Raw genomic sequence first — 24438 nt, forward strand, 5'->3', positions numbered from 1 at the left:
TCCTGGAATTCTCAAACATACTATCAAAAATTCCCACATACGATGTTACAGATTCCTAAACATTTTGTTCCAAATTCCCTAACACTATCTTTAATTTCTAAACAAATTCCCAAGCATGGTTTTCCTTAACTTTCGACAAAAAGGTCTCTAGGATACGAATATAAACATTTTTCCTTTAACATGTGGACAGTCAGCACCGTGAAGATTTCAGGAACGCGCGGCATGTTGGGATGTACTGTTTTATTAACAGCGTCACAAAACCAGCAGTCGCTGAATGCACGCTGTAGCTGAAGGCCGTCTCACCGTGGACAGGTGCGCTGCCTCTCTGCGCATGCGCAGTCCTCCCGGCTCGGCAAGTTAGTGTTAAAATGGCGGCGGCCGCAGCGGAGCAGGTAACGCAACCTGTTTAATCTCAACTGCCGCTCGGCGTCACTTCAACTCGGGCGGTGCTGCTGGAGGAAAAGTGGACGAGTGTGGATTTATTTCTCGGAGCCTGTCAGTAAAAGTGCGTGTGTGCGTGTGTGTGTGTGTGTGTGTGAGAGGGAAGTAGCGCTGTGATGAAGAAGCAGGAACAGAAATGCACAGATGAGTGAAGTTCAAACTGAACGGAAGTGAACTTCACATGCCTCCTCCCCGCCGCGGCTCGGGGTCATTAGAACGCGCATTAGAGCGTTATTAACGCGACCTTATGCAGTTTAGGCCGGAGGGGTAACTCCTGCTCTCAAGTTCATGCCGGGTTTCTGTGTGTGAAGAGAAGCGCCGAGTCCGAGACACACACACACAGAGAGAGAGAGAGAGAGAGAGAGAGGAAGGTGAAGTCTGTCCATCATCATCATCATCATCATCATCATCATCATCATCATCATGGACAGGAAGGTGCAGATAAGATGTGTAGAAGTGTTATAAAGCAACACAACACGGAAGAAGGGATGGACACAGAAGATACGATGAGAAACCCGGATGGAAAAGGTGTGTGTGTGTGTGTGTGAGAGAGAAAGGCATGAATGGGCACGGCATGTGTTTAATCGTCATACTGACGTCATCTGTGTATATGGATGTAGGACACTTGTGATACTATTGTACTAAGTGTGTGGAGAGCACGTGCAACAGGTGTGTGATCATTATACTGAATGTAGGGATGTGAGACAGGTGTGTGATCATTATACTGAATGTAGGGATGTGAGACAGGTGTGTGATCATTATACTGAATGTAGGGATGTGAGACAGGTGTGATCATTATACTGAATGTAGGGATGTGAGACAGGTGTGATGGTTATACTGAATGTAGGGATGTGAGACGGGTGTGTGATGGTTATACTGAATGTAGGGATGTGAGACGGGTGTGTGATCATTATACTGAATGTAGGGATGTGAGACGGGTGTGTGATCATTATACTGAATGTAGGGATGTGAGACAGGTGTGATGGTTATACTGAATGTAGGGATGTGAGACAGGTGTGATGGTTATACTGAATGTAGGGATGTGAGACGGGCGTGTGACGGTTATACTGAACGTCAGGATGTGAGACAGGTGTGTGACGGTTCTATTGAACGTCGGGATGTGAGACAGGTGTGTGCTGGTTATATTGAACGTCGGGATGTGAGACGGGTGTGTGCTGGTTATATTGAACGTCGGGATGTGAGACGGGTGTGTGACGGTTATACTGAATGTAGGGATGTGAGACAGGTGTGTGCTGGTTATATTGAACGTCGGGATGTGAGACAGGTGTGTGACGGTTATATTGAACGTCGGGATGTGAGACGGGCGTGTGACGGTTATACTGAACGTCGGGATGTGAGACAGGTGTGTGACGGTTATATTGAACGTCGGGATGTGAGACGGGCGTGTGACGGTTATACTGAATGTAGGGATGTGAGACGGGCGTGTGATGGTTATACTGAATGTAGGGATGTGAGACGGGCGTGTGATCATCATTATACTGAATGTAGGGATGTGAGACGGGTGTGTGCTGGTTATACTGAATGTAGGGATGTGAGACGGGCGTGTGACGGTTATACTGAACGTCAGGATGTGAGACAGGTGTGTGACGGTTATATTGAACGTCGGGATGTGAGACAGGTGTGTGACGGTTATACTGAACGTCGGGATGTGAGACAGGTGTGTGACGGTTATATTGAACGTCGGGATGTGAGACAGGTGTGTGCTGGTTATATTGAACGTCGGGATGTGAGACAGGTGTGTGACGGTTATATTGAACGTCGGGATGTGAGACGGGCGTGTGACGGTTATACTGAACGTCGGGATGTGAGACAGGCGTGTGACGGTTATATTGAACGTCGGGATGTGAGACTGGTGTGTGCTGGTTATATCATTATATTAGTGTTTGTGTGGGAGTGTGGTATAGTATCTCAGTAGCGTTGGGTCTTCACGGTGATGTTACAGCTGGTGTGAGGTTGAAGTTACAGTTCCTCCTGAAGCTCCTTCTGAAAGAGAAGTGTGTTGTGAAACTGATGTGAGACACATTCGGGAATGTTGAAATCCGCTCCTGTGTGTCAATGTCCTTCAGTTGTTCTCTAAACGAAGGATGAAAGCCCCGCTTGTTTATCTTGGGTTTTTTCGATCTGAATAAAAACTCATTCAGCGAGGAGGTTAGTCTTTAAAAATGAATCAATTAGAGGAATCATTAAAATTGTGTTGTACTGTTTATTTAGTCCTGGCCTGAATACACTATTTCACATAACAGGTTATTACGTATAGTCCACGAGACACACACATACCTGAATTTACACAAAGGAACCAGTTCAAAAGTTTACATACCCTTGATTATTAACCCCGTGTGTGGTTACCTGGATGATCCATAACTGTGTTTATGTTTTGTGACGGTTGTTAACAAGGCCATTGTTCTTCAGAAAAGTCCTCCAGGTCCTGCACATTCTTTAGTTCTCCAGCATCTTCTGTATATTTGAGCCCTTTCCAGCAGCGACTATATGAGGGACTCGTACACAACTATTACAAAAGGTGCCAACGTTCACTGACGCTCGTGAAGGCAACACTAAGAGTGCATTAAGTGTTGTGAGGGGGGTGTAAACTTTTGAACAGGATGATCGGTGTAAATTGTTATTATTTTGTCATCTGGGAAACATGTAAAATATCTTATGTAGCTTCTGAAGGACAGGACTAAACGGAAAAAAATCCGATCTTTAAATAAAACTAACAATTTAAACGATGGAGTTAGTAAAAGTGAAATGATGTAGTGTAGTGGAATGCAGAAAGGTGAAATGAACGTCAAAGAGTGGGTACAAGAAAGGAAAGGATGTAAAAAATCTAATCAAATTGATATATTTATGTATATTTATATTTATATATACATATTATGAGGGGTGAGCCAAATGAAAAAACCTTAAAAGGGCGACATGCATGAGAATAAAATTGTTTTTATTTCCTGTCCTCCACTGTAGATTTTCACGCTGCTGAAAACGGCTCTGTCGTCGGTTCACACACTCCCGATCTCCTTCGCGGTGTGTGTTTGAGCTCCACGCCGCTGTACTGCCGCTCGGCCTCAGCCACTGCCTCTCTGCACAGCGCCTCCTGTGGTGAGGAGGAGGAGCAGCACAGCGTGGAGTCGCAGGACTCGGGCATCCCGACTCTGGAGCTCAGCTCACCCGAGGGTAACGAGTTTCAAACAGTACTGTACGGTGTGTGTGTGTGTGTGTGTGTGTGTGTGTGTGTGTGTGTGTGTGTGTATGTATGTAGGTGAGTGTGTGTGTGTAAGTGTGCGTGTGCGTGTGTGTGTGTGTGTGTGTGTGTGTGTGTATATATATATATATATATATATATATATATATATATATAATATATAATATATATATATATATATAATGTATAATATATATATATATATATAATATATAATATATATATTATATATATATATAATATTATATATATATATATATATATATATATATATATATATATATATATATATATATATATACATATATATATACATACATATACATATATATATATATATATATATATATATATATATATATATGTATATGTATGTATGTATGTATGTATGTGAGTGTGTATGTGTGTGAATGTATGTGTGTGTAAGTGAGTGTGTGTATATGCAAGTGTGTGTGTGGGTAAGTGTGTTTATAAACAGATTGGGAATAAGCGCTACAGGACAGTCTGTACGAGTCCAGGAGCAGCTCGGGTGTGGATCTGAAAAGGTTTTCGACGCGCTGTGTTATGGATGTTGGAGCTTTTGTTTATTTTGCGTTTTAAAGAGCACTGGGAAGTTGGATCGCAGTGGTACGTTGGTCTGATGAGTAAAAATAAAACATTGATGCCGTTAGCTAGAGCTGGGATTCCTGATGATGCCACGGCCGTCTCTGTTGAGCGTGTTCAGTGGCCGTATGACCCTCCATGAGCAGCTGAATCATTTATTTTATGATTCATCTGGAACTTGACCGTTGAAGGGCTGGAAGGACTCAGAGTCGGACATGACGGAGATCCGTGCGTGTGATGGATTGGACAATTTCAATCTGCTTCCGTCCGCGTGCTGATTGGCTCGTAAATCACACACATCGTTAACCTAATTATGAAATTCACCCATGCCCCAGTCTTTTACTTTAGGCATCTTTCTGTTTTTCTTCTCACCAGCTGTGTCGGAACAGCCAGTTATTTTACGCTAATACACAAATGAATTGGCTCATCATTTCCTGGGAATTGTACGGGGATTTAACCTCTCTTGACCCCTGCCTGATGAGTTTCAAAGTGTTTTTCAGAGTCTGTTTGGTGTAAAGCGACTCGATCGCGACTCGTTTTGCGTTCACAGGGACGGAAGAGTCGCACAGCACAGACAGACACCGAGACGCTCCGGCCACGCTGAAGCTAGAGACGACGGGTGAGGGCGGGGCTTCAAGTCAGGTCAGGGGCGGGGCTTTAAGCTACCGAGACTCCACCTCTGTGTGCAGCACCTCCAGTCTGAGCACGGACTTCTCGGCCACGCTGTCGATCGGCAACGACGATGGCGCCGGCGACTTCGTGGTGACGTCGGACTCAAGCGCCGTCGTCGATTTTCACGACTGTAGCGACTTCTCCCGGTTTCCCCAAGCCCCGCCCATAAATAGTGCACACGGACACCGTCACAACGAGGTAGCGACGAAGAAAGAGAGTCCAATTGTGAGCTTCTTCAACAGGTTTGTGTGCGGGCGTGTGCTGAGAATCGCTTACATCATAATATCCAGAACACAGAAATCCGGAATAGGCCACACCCTCACGTTCACGTCTCTCTTTTTGTTCCCCAGGAGTCTGTTCTCTAAGAAGGGGAGGGACGCTGGAGGTCCGAGCGCTCATTCCGAGCCGAACCGGAGGCTGTTTGGCAGAGATTCACCCAGACCGACCCAAAGAGTTCTGAAGGTAGGACTCGCATTAATGGAAAACGTCCATCGTGGATCCCAGTGAAGAGTAAGGATGATATCAGGATGTGGGCGTGACTTCAGGTTTCCATTCCAGAAAGAGAGAAGCCACACCTACTAGTCATTTATAGAGCAAGATTGATTAGATAATAAATCAGTTGAACTGAGGCGTGGCTTCTGAAAACTTATCAACACTTTCTGACCAATCAGAGTTCAGAGATGCACAGCAGTGTTGTGTAGCACGGCGTAAACGCTGATCTGGCGTGGTATTATCCTGCGCAACTGCTTGGGCGAGTTATCGTGCACCTGACACCCACGCGCACACGTAGGACAATAGACTTGTGTTACACAATCACGGGTGTAACCATGGTTTAAAAAGTGCTGGGGATGGGAATAATGATGCAGGCTGAAACAGAAAGGAGTCCTTCCTTGCCTGCGTCTCGAGAAAGAGCCGTGCTTCAGTTTCTCGCGCTCAAATCCGCATCGGCGTTCCATAAGGACAGAATGATGGACAGTTTGGAAGTGCGTTCAGATTTATGCCGTTTATGTGGGTTACGTCACCTGCGCTGCGTTAGGGGAAGTGGATGAGGGTGGATTAACAACAGGATTTGGGACGCTTCCTTCGTCTACTCTGGATTTATTACGGCTGAGACCAAGGAGTGAGTCAGAGAACTGCAATACTGACTAATAGCACCGTCTCTCACACACACAAACACACGCCACATTTGGAGGCTCTGCATGGTTAAAATCACGCTCTCCTGTAAGTGTGTGTGTGTGTGTGAGAGACAGAATGAGCAAACTTGGAAGAGAGAAAACATATGAGACAGACAGAAGCTACGGATGAGAGACAAAGCAGAGAAATGGGAGAGCGAGAGAGCGCAAAAGAAATGGGAGACGGATGGAAGAGCGCTAGAAGCTGAGAGAGAGAGAATATGAGGCATAGAGAAGACAGGGAGAAAGAGAGAGAGAGACGAAGCGCGAGAGAGACTATAAGACACACAGACATAGAGTGAGAGAGAGACAGGGACAGAAAGATGAGCGAGAGTAAGACAGGGAGAGAGAGAGAGAGAGAGAGGGGGGCACGAAGCGCCAGAGTGACAGTAGCTAAGAGCTGTAGAAGAGTGAAAGGCCGAGAGAGGCATTAATACGAGCAGTTTGGAGGACAAACGGACAAAAACAGAAGATACTGGAATCAGTTCAAATCCAACTTACAGGAGAGACTGAGTTACCATCTGTACTCCATTTTTAAAGATTATCACATAATGAGTGAGGCTAAGAGACACGATTTGTCGGCTAAGTAACTTGTAGTTAAACTGGCAGCGGTGACGGATGGAAAAACAAAACAACACAATGGAAGGCGTATCAGGAGAGCCTTTCCCTCACTCGCATGTCACGAGTGCAGAGGACAAGAAAACCTATAAACACGGCCTGCGGAAGAAAAATCCACAGGCAGACCTTTCACGAGAAGGAGACCAGGCAATCATCACAATTCTGCTCCTCTACACAGAAGACTGTAGTATACTCGGCGCAGGGTTATCTGTACATATTACAAACATATCATCTGTAATGGTCGACAAATTCATATAGAAGACGACACGAACAAGGCATTTCTACCTGGAAACATCTAGCGTAATGTTCCAGGAGAGTGAAGCATGCCTCAGCTCTGTTCAGGCTGTGAAGATCAGGACTCGAGGAAGGGCCGGAGGGGGTGGAGCCTAGGATTAGTAACTGAGACTCGCAGCTGGAGCAGTCTGTCAGTCAAATCGGAAACCGCCTCTCCCTACCAGAGGTGGAGCTGGTAGGAATCAGGGAACGTCACGTACAACACCTGGAGAACAAACTCAATCATCTGACACGAGAGAAAAGATACAAACACTGTTTTAAAAAAACCCCCACATGTACAAACATGTGTATATATACTTAGTTAAAGTTGGGTTTGTATTACTCCAGAGGACTGTGAAGATTGTTGAATTTCTTACTCTTCTTGAGCAAATGAAATCATTAACTACCACAAACTGGAACATTTGAAGAAAACGTGTCAGATACGGACATTATAATATTACAAGAGACGCGGCGCAGAACTGATCAAGTCACTCGTTATCCTTCAGGTTACCATGAAATATCTATAATCCTCCGGAAGACCTGAGATTCAGCGGGCATCGTAATCTGGCACCAACTAGAACTTGATAAATACATCCAAACAATTTGAAAAATCCCACGTTCCGCTCAAGAGCAACTAACACCTTAGCCAATCAACAAAGATGTTTTCTTATGTGCTCTTTTATATTCCTCTCTCGGAATCTCCGTAGTGTAATGAACACATCGTGGAGATGCTACATACAAGTGTGTTGAGCTGTGGGGATCTATATGCTAGGACCTCTGCCTGACTACACCATGACTACATATAACTACACCATGACTACATATAACTACACCATGACTACATATAACTACACCATGACTACATATATCTACACCATGACTACATATAACTACACCATGACTACATATAACTACACCATGACTACATATATCTACACCATGACTACATATAACTACACCATGACTACATATGACTACACCATGACTACATATGACTACACCATGACTATATATGACTACACCATGACTACATATAACTACACCATGACTACATATAACTACACCATGACTACATATATCTACACCATGACTACATATAACTACACCATGACTACATATAACTACACCATGACTACATATAACTACACCATGACTACATATAACTACACCATGACTACATATATCTACACCATGACTACATATAACTACACCATGACTACATATAACTACACCATGACTACACCCTAATTGCACCATAACTACATATATCTACAGCATCACTACACCATAACTACATATAACTACACCACGACTACACCATAACTGCATGTAACTACATCATAACTACATATGATGAAACCATAACTACAAGAGTAAGACAGGGAGAAAGAGTGAGGGACAGAACAACACAGAGCGAGAGAGAGAGAGACTCTAAAATGGAGAGAGGGAGTAAGACACGGTGAAAGAGGCAGAAAGACTGAGAGACAGAGAGAGAGAAAGACTTTGGTGGTAGAAGCAGAGAGAGAAGCAAAGGGCAAGAGCCAAAGCAGTGAAACAGGAGAGTGAGGGAGTGGAAAAGACAGAAATAAACAGAATAATAGCTATAAAAGAAAAGAAAGAGCAGAGGTGAGAGTTATAAAGAGAAATAGATACAGAGAGAGTGAGAGCACTGTTAACTAGTGAGTAGGGAAATACAGGACTGATTGAGGGGAACAGAGATAGAAAACAAGGTTAGTGAGAAATCTAGGGAGGGGGGAGAGAGAGAGAGCGAGAGAGAGCGAGAGAGAGAAATGGACTGGGAAAACGGGGAAGACAGTAATAGAGGAAAAGCAAGAGATGCTGAAGAAGAGACTGAAAGTGAGGGAGGAGAGAGTGATAGGTGAGAGAGAGATGGACAGGGAGCAGGGAAGGCAGTGATAAGGAGCGATAGAGAGCATGATTGCTGAGTGAGAGTTAATGAGAGAGAGAGAGAGCGAGAGAGATGCAGTATGGGCGTGTCCTGTCCTCTTTCCTCACGTCATCATCCTCCACTTTGTCCTGAGTGAGTGTGTGTGTGTGTGTGAGTGTTTGAGAAACTGAGACGTGTGCCTTTATAGCTGCATGTGTGTGTAACAACTGTGTGTGTGTGTGTGTGTCAGGTGTGTGTGTGTGTGTGTGTGTGTGTGTGTGTCAGTGTCAGGCGTGTGTTTGTGAGGGAGGCACTCGCGGCCATGACGGATTATGGGGTACGAAACACAGAGCTCTAGATGCCTCATCAGCATTGTCGTGTTCATGGTGAGTGTGTATTGTGAGGAAGAGTGTGTGTGTGTGTGTGTGTGTGTGTGTGTGTGTGTGTGTGTGTGTGTGTGTGTGTGTGTGTGTGTGTGTGTGTGTGTGTGTGTGCGCGTGTTAACTCCAGTGGGGGTCCTGTTACTGCTTTACCCATAATGCAACACAACAGAGTATTGGGAATCAAACGTGTTACAAATGTGAACCGATAACAGCTAACATTCTTGTGTGTGTGTGTGTGTGTGTGTGTGTGTGTGTGTGTGTGTGTGTGTGTGTGTGTGTGTGTGTTTGTTGCAAGTACAAGATGCAGAAGACCAAGTTTGTCACATTTCTATTTACAGGAAGAGAGGTGTTAAAAGAAATCCGTATATAGTGTGTTAGTGTATGTACTGTAGTCCTGCTCCAGCAGTGTGGATGTTAGTAGTCCCTCATATAGACCACCAGAACAGACCTCACCTTTTCATGATGACTCATTCACCCTCCCTCTCTCTCTCTCTCTCTCTCTCTCTCTCTCTCTCTCTCTCTCTCTCTCTCTCTCTCTCTCTCTGTGTGTGTCAGGGCTTTTAGATTATATACACTGACAGAGTGCTGACGGTTCTTACCGTGTCTCCCATTTCAAACCTCACTGTTCCTCTCGTCTGAGGCACAAAACAGCACAGGTTCAGTTTCCTGTCTGAATAGAGCCAGTTCACTTTATGGCACACTGGTCCCCCGGAATATTCATCTCCGATCACCTTTATTTATTTATGTTGCTGCTCTACTGTGGGTTATTTCTCTGAAATATTTACAACAAAAAATATTACTTTTAATGACTCTGTTATAGGCAAAACTTGTACTAAACAGAGTGGACTGAGCCATAACAGGATGGACAATAAGAGTGGACCCGACAATTAAAGGGTGGACACGACAATTACAGGATGGACATGATGGACATGACAATTTAAAGGGTGGACACGACAATTTAAAGGGTGGACACGACAATGAAAGGGTGGACACGACAATGAAAGGGTGGACACGACAATTAAAGGGTGGACACGACAATTAAAGGGTGGACACGACAATTAAAGGGTGGACACGACAATTAAAGGGTGGACACGACAATAACAGTGGACACGACAATTAAAGAGTGGACACGACAATAACAGTGGACACGACAATTAAAGGGTGGACACGACAATTAAAGGGTGGACACGACAGTTAAAGGGTGGACACGACAATAACGGTGGACACGACAATTAAAGGGTGGACACGACAATTAAAGGGTGGACACGACAATAACAGTGGACACGACAATTAAAGGGTGGACACGACAATTAAAGGGTGGACACGACAATAACGGTGGACACGACAATTAAAGGGTGGACACGACAATTAAAGGGTGGACACGACAATTAAAGAGTGGACACGACAATTAAAGAGTGGACACGACAATTAAAGGGTGGACACGACAATTAAAGAGTGGACACGACAATTAAAGGGTGGACACGACAATTAAAGGGTGGACATGACAATTAAAGGGTGGACCCAACAATAACGGTGGACACGACAATTAAAGGGTGGACACGACAATAACGGTGGACACGACAATTAAAGGGTGGACACGACAATTAAAGGGTGGACACGACAATTAAAGGGTGGACCCAACAATAACGGTGGACACGACAATTAAAGGGTGGACATGACAATAACAGTGGACCCAACAATTACAGGATGGACATGACAAGTAAAGGGTGGACACGACAATTGAAGGATGGACATGACAATAACAGTGTACCTGACTATTAAAGGATGAACATGACAATTAAAGGGTGGACCTGACAATTAAAGTGGGGACACGACAATTAAAGGACAATTAAAGGTTGGACAACAATAACAGGGTGGACATGACAGTTGAAACGTGGACCCGACAATTAAAGGGTGGATACAATAATTAAAGTGTGGACACGACAATTAAAGTTTGGCCATTTGAAGGTTGGACAGTTGAAAGGTGGACCCGACAATTAAAGGATGGACACGACAATAACAGGGTGGACCCGACAATTACAGGGCGGACGCTGCAGCAGTGCAATTACAGGGCGGACGCTGAAGTAAAATTGCAGGGCGGACGCTGAAGTAAAATTGCAGGGCGGACGCTGCAGCAGTAAAATTACAGGGCGGACGCTGCAGCAGTAAAATTGCAGGGCGGACGCTGCAGCAGTAAAATTGCAGGGCGGACGCTGAAGTAAAATTGCAGGGCGGACGCTGAAGTAAAATTGCAGGGCGGACGCTGAAGTAAAATTGCAGGGCGGACGCTGAAGTAAAATTGCAGGGCGGACGCTGAAGTAAAATTGCAGGGCGGACGCTGAAGTAAAATTGCAGGGCGGACGCTGAAGTAAAATTGCAGGGCGGACGCTGAAGTAAAATTGCAGGGCGGACGCTGAAGTAAAATTGCAGGGCGGACGCTGAAGTAAAATTGCAGGGCGGACGCTGCAGCAGTGCAGTTACTAGTTACAAAAGCAACTGAAGCATTATTCCAAAGTTTCACGAGAATTACACACACGGGCGGAGTTTGTCTAAAACAGGGGCAGGTCTCAGCTATGCTTGATTCTGATCTTGAACTTAAGAACATTTTTCATATGTGACATCGACTCGATGCACTCAAAAACACTATGGAATGTCATTCGAGGATAAAATTAAATACATGAATATAACTGTATTGAATAATGGATAAGATGGAGGACATTCAAGCGGACGAGTCTTAATCAGAGACATTTCTTCCATGCTGAGGGTCATGTTTTATCTATGAAATAGTTTAATAAACACTTGCTTCTTACTTAAATGAGAAAAATGGCCAAAAACATTTTCTCATCACTTTCCAGTCTGCTGTGTATAAATAATGGCACAGTATTAATACTTCAAAACCCGGAAGTGTGCTCAAGCCCACTGTTTACATGCTACAGTTATTCTACATTAAAATTATTCACTGTTGCTTCATCGATAAATAGCATTAGTGTTGTGTATCAGCATTAGAGAAAGATATCCTGACGGTAGCCTAAAGGAAAAGCTATACAGTAAGGGAGTGTGTGTGTGTGTGTGTGTGTGTGTGTGTGTGTGTGTGTGCTTGAGTGCGTGTTTTGTGCTAGCTAAGTTTCCGCTGCTGATAAGCGCCTGAAACTCCAGCCTGCCTCTGAATTATTTACAATCCAGAGAAACACAATATAGAGGAGCTCAAACACAAAGTGTCCTTACATACACTGGAAACTGGGGCAGCCTTGTGTGTGTGTGTGGGTGTGTGTGTGTGTGTGTGTGTGTGTGTGTGTGTGTGTGTCGGGTTCTTATCAGCTTGTCAAGTTAACCTCATACTCTTGGTTTGAATTATGCAGTACACACACACACACACGTACACTGTCCTGTATTTCTCTGAATACACATCATTCTACTGTATTTGTTAAAGTTATTATGTTCTATATAGATTATATAAGTGGTTATAAACACTATATAGTTAAAGTATGGCGCTACATGGGGCATTATAAACGATATGTAACTCATATACAGTATAGAGTTACATAGAGGCGATATTCATGGCGTACGGATACACTGTGAAGTCACACCAGGTGCTGCATGTGCTATGTAAGCAGCTATAGATGTTATTTGATCTATAGAGTCTCACAAGATGCTGTAGATATCATATGTACAGATGTGATGTTATAAGCAGTTGTCAATGCTGTATGGATTATATCTAGGGCCAATAGATGTATGGATTATATAAAGGGTCATAAGATGTTATAAAGGCTATATGAATTGCAGCTGTAATAAGGTTAAGATGTAATAGGTGCTGTATTGGTGTCACTGATGCAGTATGGATCATGTGAGGTGTTTTAGATGCCATATGGGTTCTAAATAGAGCATCATAAGGTGTTCTAAATTCCATATGAACAGATAATTCCATATGAATTATATAGGTGTAATAAGGTTAAATATGTACTCACCTGCTGTAGTTGGTATATACATCATACACCGTGTCAGGAAAGTGTTATGAATGCTGTATGTCTCATATCTACAGTCACATAATGTATATTCGAGGTTATCTGGATTATATAAAGTGCTATAAATGCTATATGGATCATCCAGTATATTAGCTCAGTAATAAACAGTAAGCGGTGTACAGAGGTGAAGGATGATGTACTGTTAACAAGCATGTTCTGTGTGTGTGTGTGTGTGTGTGTGTGTGTGTGTGTGTGTGTGTGTGTGTGTGTGTGTGTGTTTTGCAGGAAAATGAAAAGGCCGGTGATTCTGCATCTCCTAGACAGAGTGTGAGGAAACATCTGGAGTTTGAGCCGCTCTCCACCACCGCTCTCATACTGGAGCACCGACCTGCGTGAGTTCATTTATATCTACAGAAAGATGTATTTTATATATCTTTATATCATTTATATCTCCATATCTCTTTATAGCACCTTATTGCACTCTCCATCGACCAATCACAATCCACTGTATTATCACCCTCTCCCTCAACCAATCCCGTATTACCAGCCTCTCTATCTACCAATCCCAATCCACCGTATTATCACCCTCTCCATCGACCAATCCCATATTATCACCCTGTCCATCGACCAATCCCATAATATCTCCCTCTCCATCGACCAATCCCAATCCACCGTATTATCACCCTCTCCTTCGACCAATCCCATATTATCACCCTCTCCTTCGACCAATCCCATATTATCACCCTGTCCATCGACCAATCCCATATTATCACCCTGTCCATCGACCAATCCCATATTATCACCTTGTCCATCGACCAATCCCATAATATCTCCCTCTCCATCGACCAATCCCAATCCACCGTATTATCACCCTCTCCTTCGACCAATCCCATATTATCACCCTCTCCTTCGACCAATCCCATATTATCACCCTGTCCATCGACCAATCCCATATTATCACCCTGTCCATCGACCAATCCCATATTATCACCCTGTCCATCGACCAATCCCATATTATCACCCTGTCCATCGACCAATCCCATATTATCTCCCTCTAAATCGACCAATCACAATCCACCGTATTATCACCCTCTCCATCGACCAATCTCATATTATCACCCTCTCCATCGACCAATCCCAATCCACCGTATTATCACCCTTTCCATCGACCAATCCCAATCCACCGTATTATCACCCTCTCTGTTGACCAATCATAATCCACCGTATTATCTCAGTTGACCAATCCCGATCCACAGTATTTTCGCCCTCTCTATGGACCAATACCGATCCACGATATTATCACATTTCTACAATATCAGTATTGAGAACTCAGTTCTTCAGTTGAACTGTACTGTTCCAATAGTATTGGCACCCACAAATGAACACTGTGTGTGTGTTACAGGAATCTCCCAGCGAAGCCAGCAGAAGAAGCTCAGAAACACAAACAGCAGTATGAAGAGATGGTGGCTCAGGCCAAGAAGCGAGGTGTGTGTGTGTGTGCGTGCGCGTGTGCGTGCGTGTGTGCGTGCGCGTGTGTGTGCGTGTGTGCGCGCGTGTGTGTGTGTGTGTGCTGAACGTTACACTTCTCTCAATGTGTGTGTGTGTGTGTGTGTGTGTGTGTGTGTGTAGAGCTGAAGGAGGCTCAGAAGAGGAGGAGGCAGTTGGAGGAGAGAGTGCGATTAGAGGAGAGTATCGGCAACGCAGCACTCACCTGGAGTCAAGAGATCCTGCCAAACTGGCACAGCGTGTACACACTGTCTCACTCACACACACACTGTCTCACTCACACACACACTGTCTCACTCACACACACACTGTCTCACTCACACACACACTGTCTCACACACACACACACTGTCTCACGCACACACACTGTCTCACTCACACACACACTGTCTCACACACACACACTGTCTCACGCACACACACTGTCTCACTCACACACACACTGTCTCACACACACACACACTGTCTCACACACACACACACTGTCTCACGCACACACACTGTCTCACACGCACACACACTGTCTCTCACACACACACACTGTCTCACGCACACACACTGTCTCACACGCACACACACTGTCTCTCACACACACACACTGTCTCACACACACACACACACTGTCTCACACACACACACTGTCTCACACACACGCACACTGTCTCACACACACACACACACACTGTCTCACACACGCACACTGTCTGACACGCGCACACTGTCTCACACACACGCACACTGTCTCACGCACTGTCTCACACGCGCACACTGTCTCACACACACACACTGTCTCACACACGCACACTGTCTCACACACACACACTGTCTCACGCACTGTCTCACAGACGCACACTGTCTCACAGACGCACACTGTCTCACACGCACACTGTCTCACACACACACTGTCTCACAGACACACACGCACACTGTCTCACACACACGCACACTGTCTCACACACGCACACTGTCTCACGCACTGTCTCACACACGCACACTGTCTCACACACACACTGTCTCACACACACACTGTCTCACAGACACACACGCACACTGTCTCACACACACGCACACTGTCTCACACACGCACACTGTCTCACGCACTGTCTCACACACGCACACTGTCTCACACACGCACACTGTCTCACACACGCACACTGTCTCTCACACGCACACTGTCTCACACACGCACACTGTCTCTCACACGCACACTGTCTCTCACACGCACACTGTCTCACACGCACACACACACACACACACACACTGTCTCACGCACTGTCTCACACACGCACACTGTCTCACACACGCACACTGTCTCACGCACTGTCTCACACACGCACACTGTCTCACGCACTGTCTCACACACGCACACTGTCTCACACGCACACTGTCTCACACGCACACTGTCTCACACACGCACACTGTCTCACACACGCACACTGTCTCACACACGCACTGTCTGACGCGCACACTCTCTCACACGCACACTGTCTCACACACGCACACTGTCTCACACACGCACACTGTCTCTCACACGCACACTGTCTCACACGTACACTGTCTCACACACACACACTGTCTCACACACGCACACTGTCTCACACACGCACACTGTCTCACACACGCACACTGTCTCACACGTACACTGTCTCACACACACACACTGTCTCTCACACGCACACTGTCTCACACGTACACTGTCTCACACACGCACACTGTCTCGCACGCACACTGTCTCACGCACGCACACTGTCTCACACGTACACTGTCTCACACACGCACACTGTCTCACACATACACTGTCTCACACACGCACACTGTCTCTCACACGCACACTGTCTCTCACACGCACACTGTCTCACACACGCACACTGTCTCTCACACGCACACTGTCTCTCACACACACTCTCACACACACTCTCACACACACACACTGTCTCACACACACACACCCTCACACACACCCTCACACACACCCTCTCACACACTTTCTCTCACACACTGTCATACACTCTCTCACATTCTCTCTCACACACACACTCTCACACACACCCTCACACACACCCTCACACACACCCTCACACACACTCTCTCTCACACACTGTCATACACACTCTCACACACACACTTTCTCTCACACACACTCTCACACACACACTTTCTCTCACACACTGTCATACACTCTCTCACATTCTCTCTCACACACACTCTCTCACACACACACACACTCTCTCTCTCACACACACACACACACACACACACACACACACTCTCACACACAATGAAACTTCATACAAGCCATATCAGTGCATAATCTCTCTCTCTCTCTCTCTCTCTCTCTCTCTCTCTCAGGCACAGCTCTAAGCGAGTGAGGGATTTGTGGTGGCAGGGAATTCCCCCGAGTGTAAGAGGACGAGTGTGGAGCCTCGCTATAGGCAACGAGCTCAACATCACACACGGTGGGTGTGTGTGTGTGTGTGTGTGTGTGTGTGTGTGTATTAATGATTATAGTAATGAATGTGATTGTAAGTTTAGAGATTTGTATCAACTGTCCATTATCCCTTCAAAAAAAAAACCTGTTTAATGATGCTTTTCTTTAACGTTTTAAAAAATCTATTATTTATCACTGAAAAGGAAATGCTATCTATTTCAGTTATATCATTATATTAATGACATCATTAGATTCCCCGCTTGTTCTCACCGGTGTGGGATTGTTTCATCATCAGTGCTGAGCTCAAACACACTGATCAACAAACTCACACTTCTGCTCTACAAAAGAATCTTTAATGAAACATAACTTCTATTGTGTAGTGATTTCCCCACCTGCTGGTGAAGTGTTCGCCTGGCACCCTCATACTGTACACCTGTGATATTTACCACTTGGTTTTCATACGATTAAAAAAAAAATAACTGTAATAACAGTTTTATTTTATTACTTCATGAGATTTTAATGACTCTGGATAATATTTGACTGCATATTTGTGTAATTTTGTCTTCTTTTTTATGTTCAGGGATATTTGTTAATGATGCGATTGTGTACCGAATGCTGATAGATTTTTTTTTTTAATAAATCATATATATATATATATATATATATATATATATAAATATAAATATAAATATTACACACACACACCACCGGTCAAAAGTTTGTGGACACTCGACTGAAATGTTTCTCATGATGTTAAAATCCTTTTGATCTGAAGGTGTGTGATTAAATGTGTGAAATCGGTGTCATAGACAAAAATATAATCGTGCCGACGTATTTGTTTCTTTCATTAGAAAACTAACATCTTATTTACAAAAAAATTTTGATTTAAACCGACGACTCTGAGCAAATATTCCGAGTAGCAGCCGATAAGAGTCCAGCGTCGGTGTGAACTCCTTTAATACTGGTTAAAAAGCATCTCAGGGAAATTCCTCAAGAAATCGCTCGAGAAAATGCCAAAAACACATTTATGGATATTCTAGGCGAAAAGCGTGTTTACTTTGAATATGCTATATTAAATTATTTTGATTTATTTTGGATTTTTTATCACAGCACAATTCCCATAATTTGTGTTATTCCAGAGTTTTGATGGCTGTATTTATTTATTTATTTATATATATATATATATATATATATATATATATATATATATATATATATATATATATATATATATATATATATATATATATATATATATATATATATATTATCCTAGACTGACTGATGACTAGACTGATATTTTGTGTGTATGTGTGTGTCAAGCAGAGCTGTATGATATCTGTTTGGCGAGAGCGAAGGAGAAATGGAGCGCTTCACCTCCATCAGTCACCACAACAGAAAACGACACAGGAGGTGTGTACCATCACCTTTACTCGTCTTTACACCACGGCGCTGTCGAAGTCTGCATCGTGATTGGTCAGAAGGCGGTGATTAGTTTTCTAGAACAGCAGCTCCGACAGCGGCGCAGGTTTATATTAACACGCTCGTTCTAATACGTTATCGTTTCTATAGCAACGGCCTCGTTCACAGGGACGCTGTGCTAACAATAAACCGGTTATAAAACGCGTGTAATCCAGTGTGTTTAAGAAAAATTTTAAGAGAGAGAGAGAGAGAAAAAACGGAGGCTGGTGAGGGAACGACTATTTATCAAAGAGAAATATATATATATATAGATATATAGATATATATAGATAATATATAAATGTATAAAAGTAATCTAATATATGAAAGATTGTACTTGTTGCTTGATTGTGAGGTATAAGTAAGGTACGTTTAATTTCACAAGCTAAAGACTACTCACTATTTTTCAATTCAAATTAGGGATGTGTTAGAATTTCATATTGTTGGATTTCCGTACATCTCAGGAATCTCCAAATCTCAGACCTCCGTCAGCCCTTTCAGCCTGTTCTACCATTACTTCTATTAACTTTACTCTTAGTTCTGTGCTGCTATGAGGTAGACGGTGTGGTTTACCGTGGAGCGTTCAGGTCTGGGGGGTCTAAAATGAACACACACTGACTTCATGCATGCTCACACAGACATCACACTTTATTCATGCAGAGCAGAAGTATTTATACACATTGATAACGGCAGTGCGTGGACGGTTTCTACTGGTGCAGGGATCAGACAGTTAGACAAAACAAAAAAAACACACAGCACACTATGAAATCAGTCTTTTCAAGAGACAGAAAATACATGTGCCAGCTATAAGAAAGGATGGCAGTTGATCAGCTTATTTAAAGAGGTCATTAAATGTATACATTCATCATAGGTATTTAATAGCACAGAGACACACAAACAGAAACTACAACCCAGTATTCCCCGTATCCAAGGTGTCTTAATACAGTTGAGAGTGCATGATATAAGAGAATTTCCTTTCAGGATGAGTGATATAGTCTTGAAAATGTATCATTTAAAAATTATAATACATAATTTACATTTTTTTAAAATCATTATATCTCGTTTGTTGTACTAGTTTTAAACACTAAGTCATTTTCATGTCTTGTGTTTTGGTATTTAATTATATTTTTATTATTCCGTATCATTTTTTTGTGTGTTTTTTTTTTTTTGTTTTTTTTTTACAGATGCGGGTTTGTCTCATGCCGATCGCGAGGCAAGTTTAGAACTGATAAAGTTGGACATTTCCAGAACGTTCCCCAGCCTCTGCATATTCCAGCAGGTCAGATCTTCTGTTTAATTGAATATTTATGTTTTGTTATTGCTGGAGTTTTGGCATCGTTCTGTTTTATTTGCTGTATTTTTGATTCTGCGCTCTTTTGTGTTTCTGTGACGCAAAGGGTTCAGTTTACGGGGTTAAAAGGTCACGGAGTTTCGGTTTTAGTGTAAAATTAGACGTAGAATTAAATGGGATATATGAAGCGTGAGTAGCTGCTGTATATATTGGAGAATCGTTTCGTCTGGTTTTAAACTTGGACCATACGCGTGTTAATTACCTCTCTGACATCGCTCGTGACAGCAGCAGCCTCGGGGCATAACGCGGTCTGGGGGCGTGTCTACGTTCAGCTGAGTTAATGCCCCGCCCACATGTACAAAAAGCTGACTGCTACAGTAAATGTAAATGCAGGATGCAAGTAGATCTTTATCTTTATCTTTATTGCCGTCTCAGCCAAACACAGCGAGATGAAATGACGTTTGTGTGAGATGCATGTACGACATACACGGTGCTGACATGACACAAATAAACTGCAACAGGAAGTGAAGCCCTTCAGATGATTCAGACCGCAGCAGAACGCCTTGCTTTCAACCAGCCCAAAAGGACGCACGCTCCCTCCACTGGCTTCCTGGGCCTTGATGCTCATGTACAAGACCTTGTCTGGGACAGCACCCCTTTACCTCAGCACTCTTCTTGAGGTTTACGTTACCTCACAATCTGTCACTATCTTCAAAAAACAGCTAAAGACCCACCTCTTCCACAAGCACTTAACTAACCCCTAACATTTAAACAGGACAATAAGACCTTGCAGTAAACACAGGGTCCAAAGCTGCAACTAGAAGGTTATGGAGTTCAAACACTGTTTATATGCTGCTGTTGTTCTGAATGGTCTGTTGACCTTGTGGTCAGGACCGAAAACCTCACCGTAACAGTGTCAGAGCTGCTGCTGTAGGCGATCGGTCCACACCTTCTGACCAATCAGAATCCAGAATTCTATAGCAGTGAAGGAGAAAGCCAGTCTAATATCTTGATATTGTGGTTTGCTTGTTTTTTGTTGCACAGGGAGGACCTTATCATGATGTCTTGCACAACATTCTGGGAGCGTACACCTGTTACCGGCCTGACATGGGATATGTACGTTACTGTAACACACACACACACACACACACACACACACACACACACACACACTTAAAAGGAAATCACTGGGTTCCTCCGTGATTAACTCCGTCATTTTGTCATGAAAGACAAAAGAGAGTGAGAGGCTTGTTGCAGGGCATGTCTGTAGATAAACATAGACTTCCTGTTTACAACCATATGACCGCTGTAACCTGGCGTAATAGTATTCAATATACTGTATATAAACAAAAGTGTGTGTGTGTGTGTGTGTGTGTGTGTGTGTGTGTGTAGGTACAGGGAATGTCATTCATTGCTGCAGTTTTGATCTTGAACATGAACACAGCTGATGCCTTCATCGCTTTTGCCAACCTGCTGAACAAACCGTGTCAGATGGCTTTCTACAGAGTGGACCATAGCCTTGTGAGTCTCTGGTGGAAACACACAAAGACAAGACACACACACACACACACACACACACTCTCACACACACACACACACACACAATAAATGACAATCCATTTTTCATTTCTCATTGTGTAAATTTACATATAAGGAGATGCACTAATGTGAACCCCGATTGATTGGCTTCAGATTGTATAATTGTTGCCGAGTTACGTAAGGGAGAATCCACGGCTAGGTGCGTCACACGATTTTAAAGCACGACACGGCAAGGAACCACCCGAGTGCGTTAAAATGATGTAACGCACACCTAGCCATGGATTATCCCGATTATACCATGATCGCTCGGCAGCCCTGACCAGTTAAAGCTGTCGTCGATGTTTGCAGCGATAACGTAGATACAGTAGTGCGACAAGATTACATTTATTTGAATTATAATACAACCTAGTCTCTACTAATATTGAAGCTGTGAGTTTAACTGTATGTTACTATGGTTACGGTCGCTTATAGGCAGCGCGTTAATTTAGGACGGTGATTAAACGGACTGGAACTACCTGTGCATTATACGGTTTGAGCCGCACACCTGACAGCCAATCAGAATCGAGTATTCAGACAGAGCCCATGGTAGAATGTGATGTTATATACAGTTTAAGTCATTCCTTTATTTCAGTTGCTCACCAGTGTAAGAAACATTTTGTGAAGAAAGCGATTGCAAAACAAATCCATAAATTAAGACGAATAAGTCTAGCCATTTGATGGGGAAAAAAGTAATGGCGCCCTATGACAGACGGTAGTGTTAGTGTGTGTCTGTGGAAGCCAACGCGCTGCAGTGGCCGAGCTGCGTTACTGGAAGAATTACACTTATGACCGTTTGGCGTTTATCAACATAAACACACGAGTATGGAGAAAATCCGAGGCTGTTGTGAATCTGGTGAGAATTTTAATTTTAGTTCACTTTGGCCTTGGAAAACGTTTACGACTTTTTTGCAAAACTACGAAAATATGCAAAATATTCATAAATGATACCGCATGTTATTTGAGAATTTTTTTTTCATTTGGCAAAGTTCTCCTCTTATTCCTATTTCTAACACGAATAACTGCTAATAACTATTACTGTCGACTAGTTAAGACATTTACATATGAATCACTGAGTTTTATCACTTTTATTGCTTTTGGACGATTCGAATCTGCTGTAATCCTGCCTAACATTGAGGAATAACAATGCGTGGTGTTTAATCTTTAATAGCTAATGAAATAAAAACTGCTCCGTGTCATCCACACAAAGTTTTGATCAAATATTAAATAATAATAATAATAATAAAACACACATACAGTGAAGGTTTCCTTAATGCTGTATTGTTTGGGCTTTACTCAGATGCTGATGTACTTCGCTGCATTCGAAGTGTTTTTTGAAGAAAACCTACCAAAGCTATTTGCACATTTCAAGAGTAACAACTTGACACCTGATATTTATCTCATTGACTGGTACGTATCTCCTTTTTCTGAGTCACGTTGCATTTCCGCTAATAATGATGACATAATGTAGATTGTTTAAGGCTTTCGCTTCGTTTTCCGCATAACAGTCGGGTAAAATGATTCATTTACAGAGTTTGATCGTTTTCTCACCAAGACGTTCCTCAGGGTCGTGAGAAACTCGGCCTGTTTGTTTTCATTATTTTGCATTCTTCTCTTTTTTATAATTTAAATAAATTTCTCAGTATTTATAAATTCAGATCTTATTTAAGGGCTTCATAGTAAAGGGGGTGAATACATATGCATGCACCGCTTTTCTATTTTAAATTTTTTTTTTTTTTAGTATTTTTTAAAACAAGTTGTTTTTTTGGTTTGTTTTTTCTCAGTTCACTTCAGCAGTTTGGACTATTTTGTGTATGTCCATTACATGAAATCCAAATAAAAATCCATTTAAATTACAGGTTGTACCACAACAAAATCTGGAAAATTCCGGGGGGGTGTGAATACTTAGATACTAAATTCACTAGATTCACTAAATACTAGATTCCCACCCTGTTCTACGTTTGGGCCTCATTTCTGTAGTTTCTGGGAAATCTGTATTTCGGAATCTACCTTGAACAAAACGGTGATTTGATTCATTGAGTCATTTAATTGAATCATTATTAGTTTGCAAATCAAACGAAACAAAAGCAAGAAATCGTGAATCGATTACTGCAGTCGCGTCTCGGGTTTTTAGTTTCTAGACTACGCTTCATTTCAGAATCCATTTTATTTTTATTTTGTCTAGTATTCTAGAATTAAGCAATTGTTTTTTAGGGGTTTTTTTTTCCCTGAAACAGTTTGTGTATTGAAAACGCTGATTTTATTTTGTGATGACGAAGACAAACATGTTTCACACCTCCTACAGTAGGTTTATGGAAGATGACCCCCTCCTCTTCCTCTTCTTCGTCAGCCCGGTGTGGTTAACACGTTTAGTTAAGAAACTGTTTATGCATCGCTTTTGTCTCACTAGAATATTCACACCTTTTTATATTTATAATAACTGGGGTCGGTTTGACGGTGTATGTGCAAGTAAGTGCAAGATCGTGTGTGAGATTGTGAGGTTCAGTTAAGTCTGAGAAATGCATAAAGTTGCAGACAAACACACTGTTACTGAGCACATGCCAGTGCTTCTACGTTAATAAAGTTAATAAAGTGCTATACAGAAATAATGACGAGTCACAGTGTCACGCCATCATCTTCTTCTGGCTTAGTAGGAACATTTACACTTCTATAGTGAGTGTGAGTGTGTGGGTGTGTGTGTGTGTGTGTGTGTGTGTGTGGGTGGGTGGGTGGGTGAGAGAGAGTGGGTCAAGTGTTGGTTTTCATACTGTTTTTAGTCTTTCCTCTCATATTTCTGTGAAGACAATGGCGGAAATGTTCCTCTTTGACTCTTCACCCAAAATGGCGGGTTTGCTGTCCAATGCTTTTTCCTTTTTAAAGATCTGCACATGCTTACACGTTATACGTTTTCTCCTCGCAGGTGTTTTAGCAGTAACTCAACACGGCAG

The 24438-nt window shown here is 43.0% G+C and overlaps 1 protein-coding gene across 2 annotated transcripts in view; it reads left to right on the forward strand.

Moving 5' to 3' along the window:
- The first annotated feature begins 268 nt into the window (after positions 1-268).
- LOC108267705 (TBC1 domain family, member 14) overlaps positions 269-24438 on the forward strand; it is a 30452-nt gene continuing 6282 nt past the window's right edge. The window contains exons 1-13 of one of the 2 annotated variants that reach the window (XM_053681748.1): positions 319-969; positions 3421-3630; positions 4812-5175; positions 5284-5395; positions 13515-13621; positions 14632-14714; positions 14859-14976; positions 17085-17191; positions 18490-18576; positions 19809-19903; positions 20960-21031; positions 21308-21436; positions 22791-22900. In XM_053681748.1, the coding sequence (XP_053537723.1) occupies positions 888-969; positions 3421-3630; positions 4812-5175; positions 5284-5395; positions 13515-13621; positions 14632-14714; positions 14859-14976; positions 17085-17191; positions 18490-18576; positions 19809-19903; positions 20960-21031; positions 21308-21436; positions 22791-22900 (1676 nt within the window). In that variant the 5' untranslated portion in view covers positions 319-887. The other variant, XM_053681747.1, reaches the window with a different exon arrangement.

This window comes from Ictalurus punctatus, chromosome 7, assembly GCF_001660625.3.
Source record: "Ictalurus punctatus breed USDA103 chromosome 7, Coco_2.0, whole genome shotgun sequence".
NCBI lineage: Eukaryota > Metazoa > Chordata > Actinopteri > Siluriformes > Ictaluridae > Ictalurus > Ictalurus punctatus.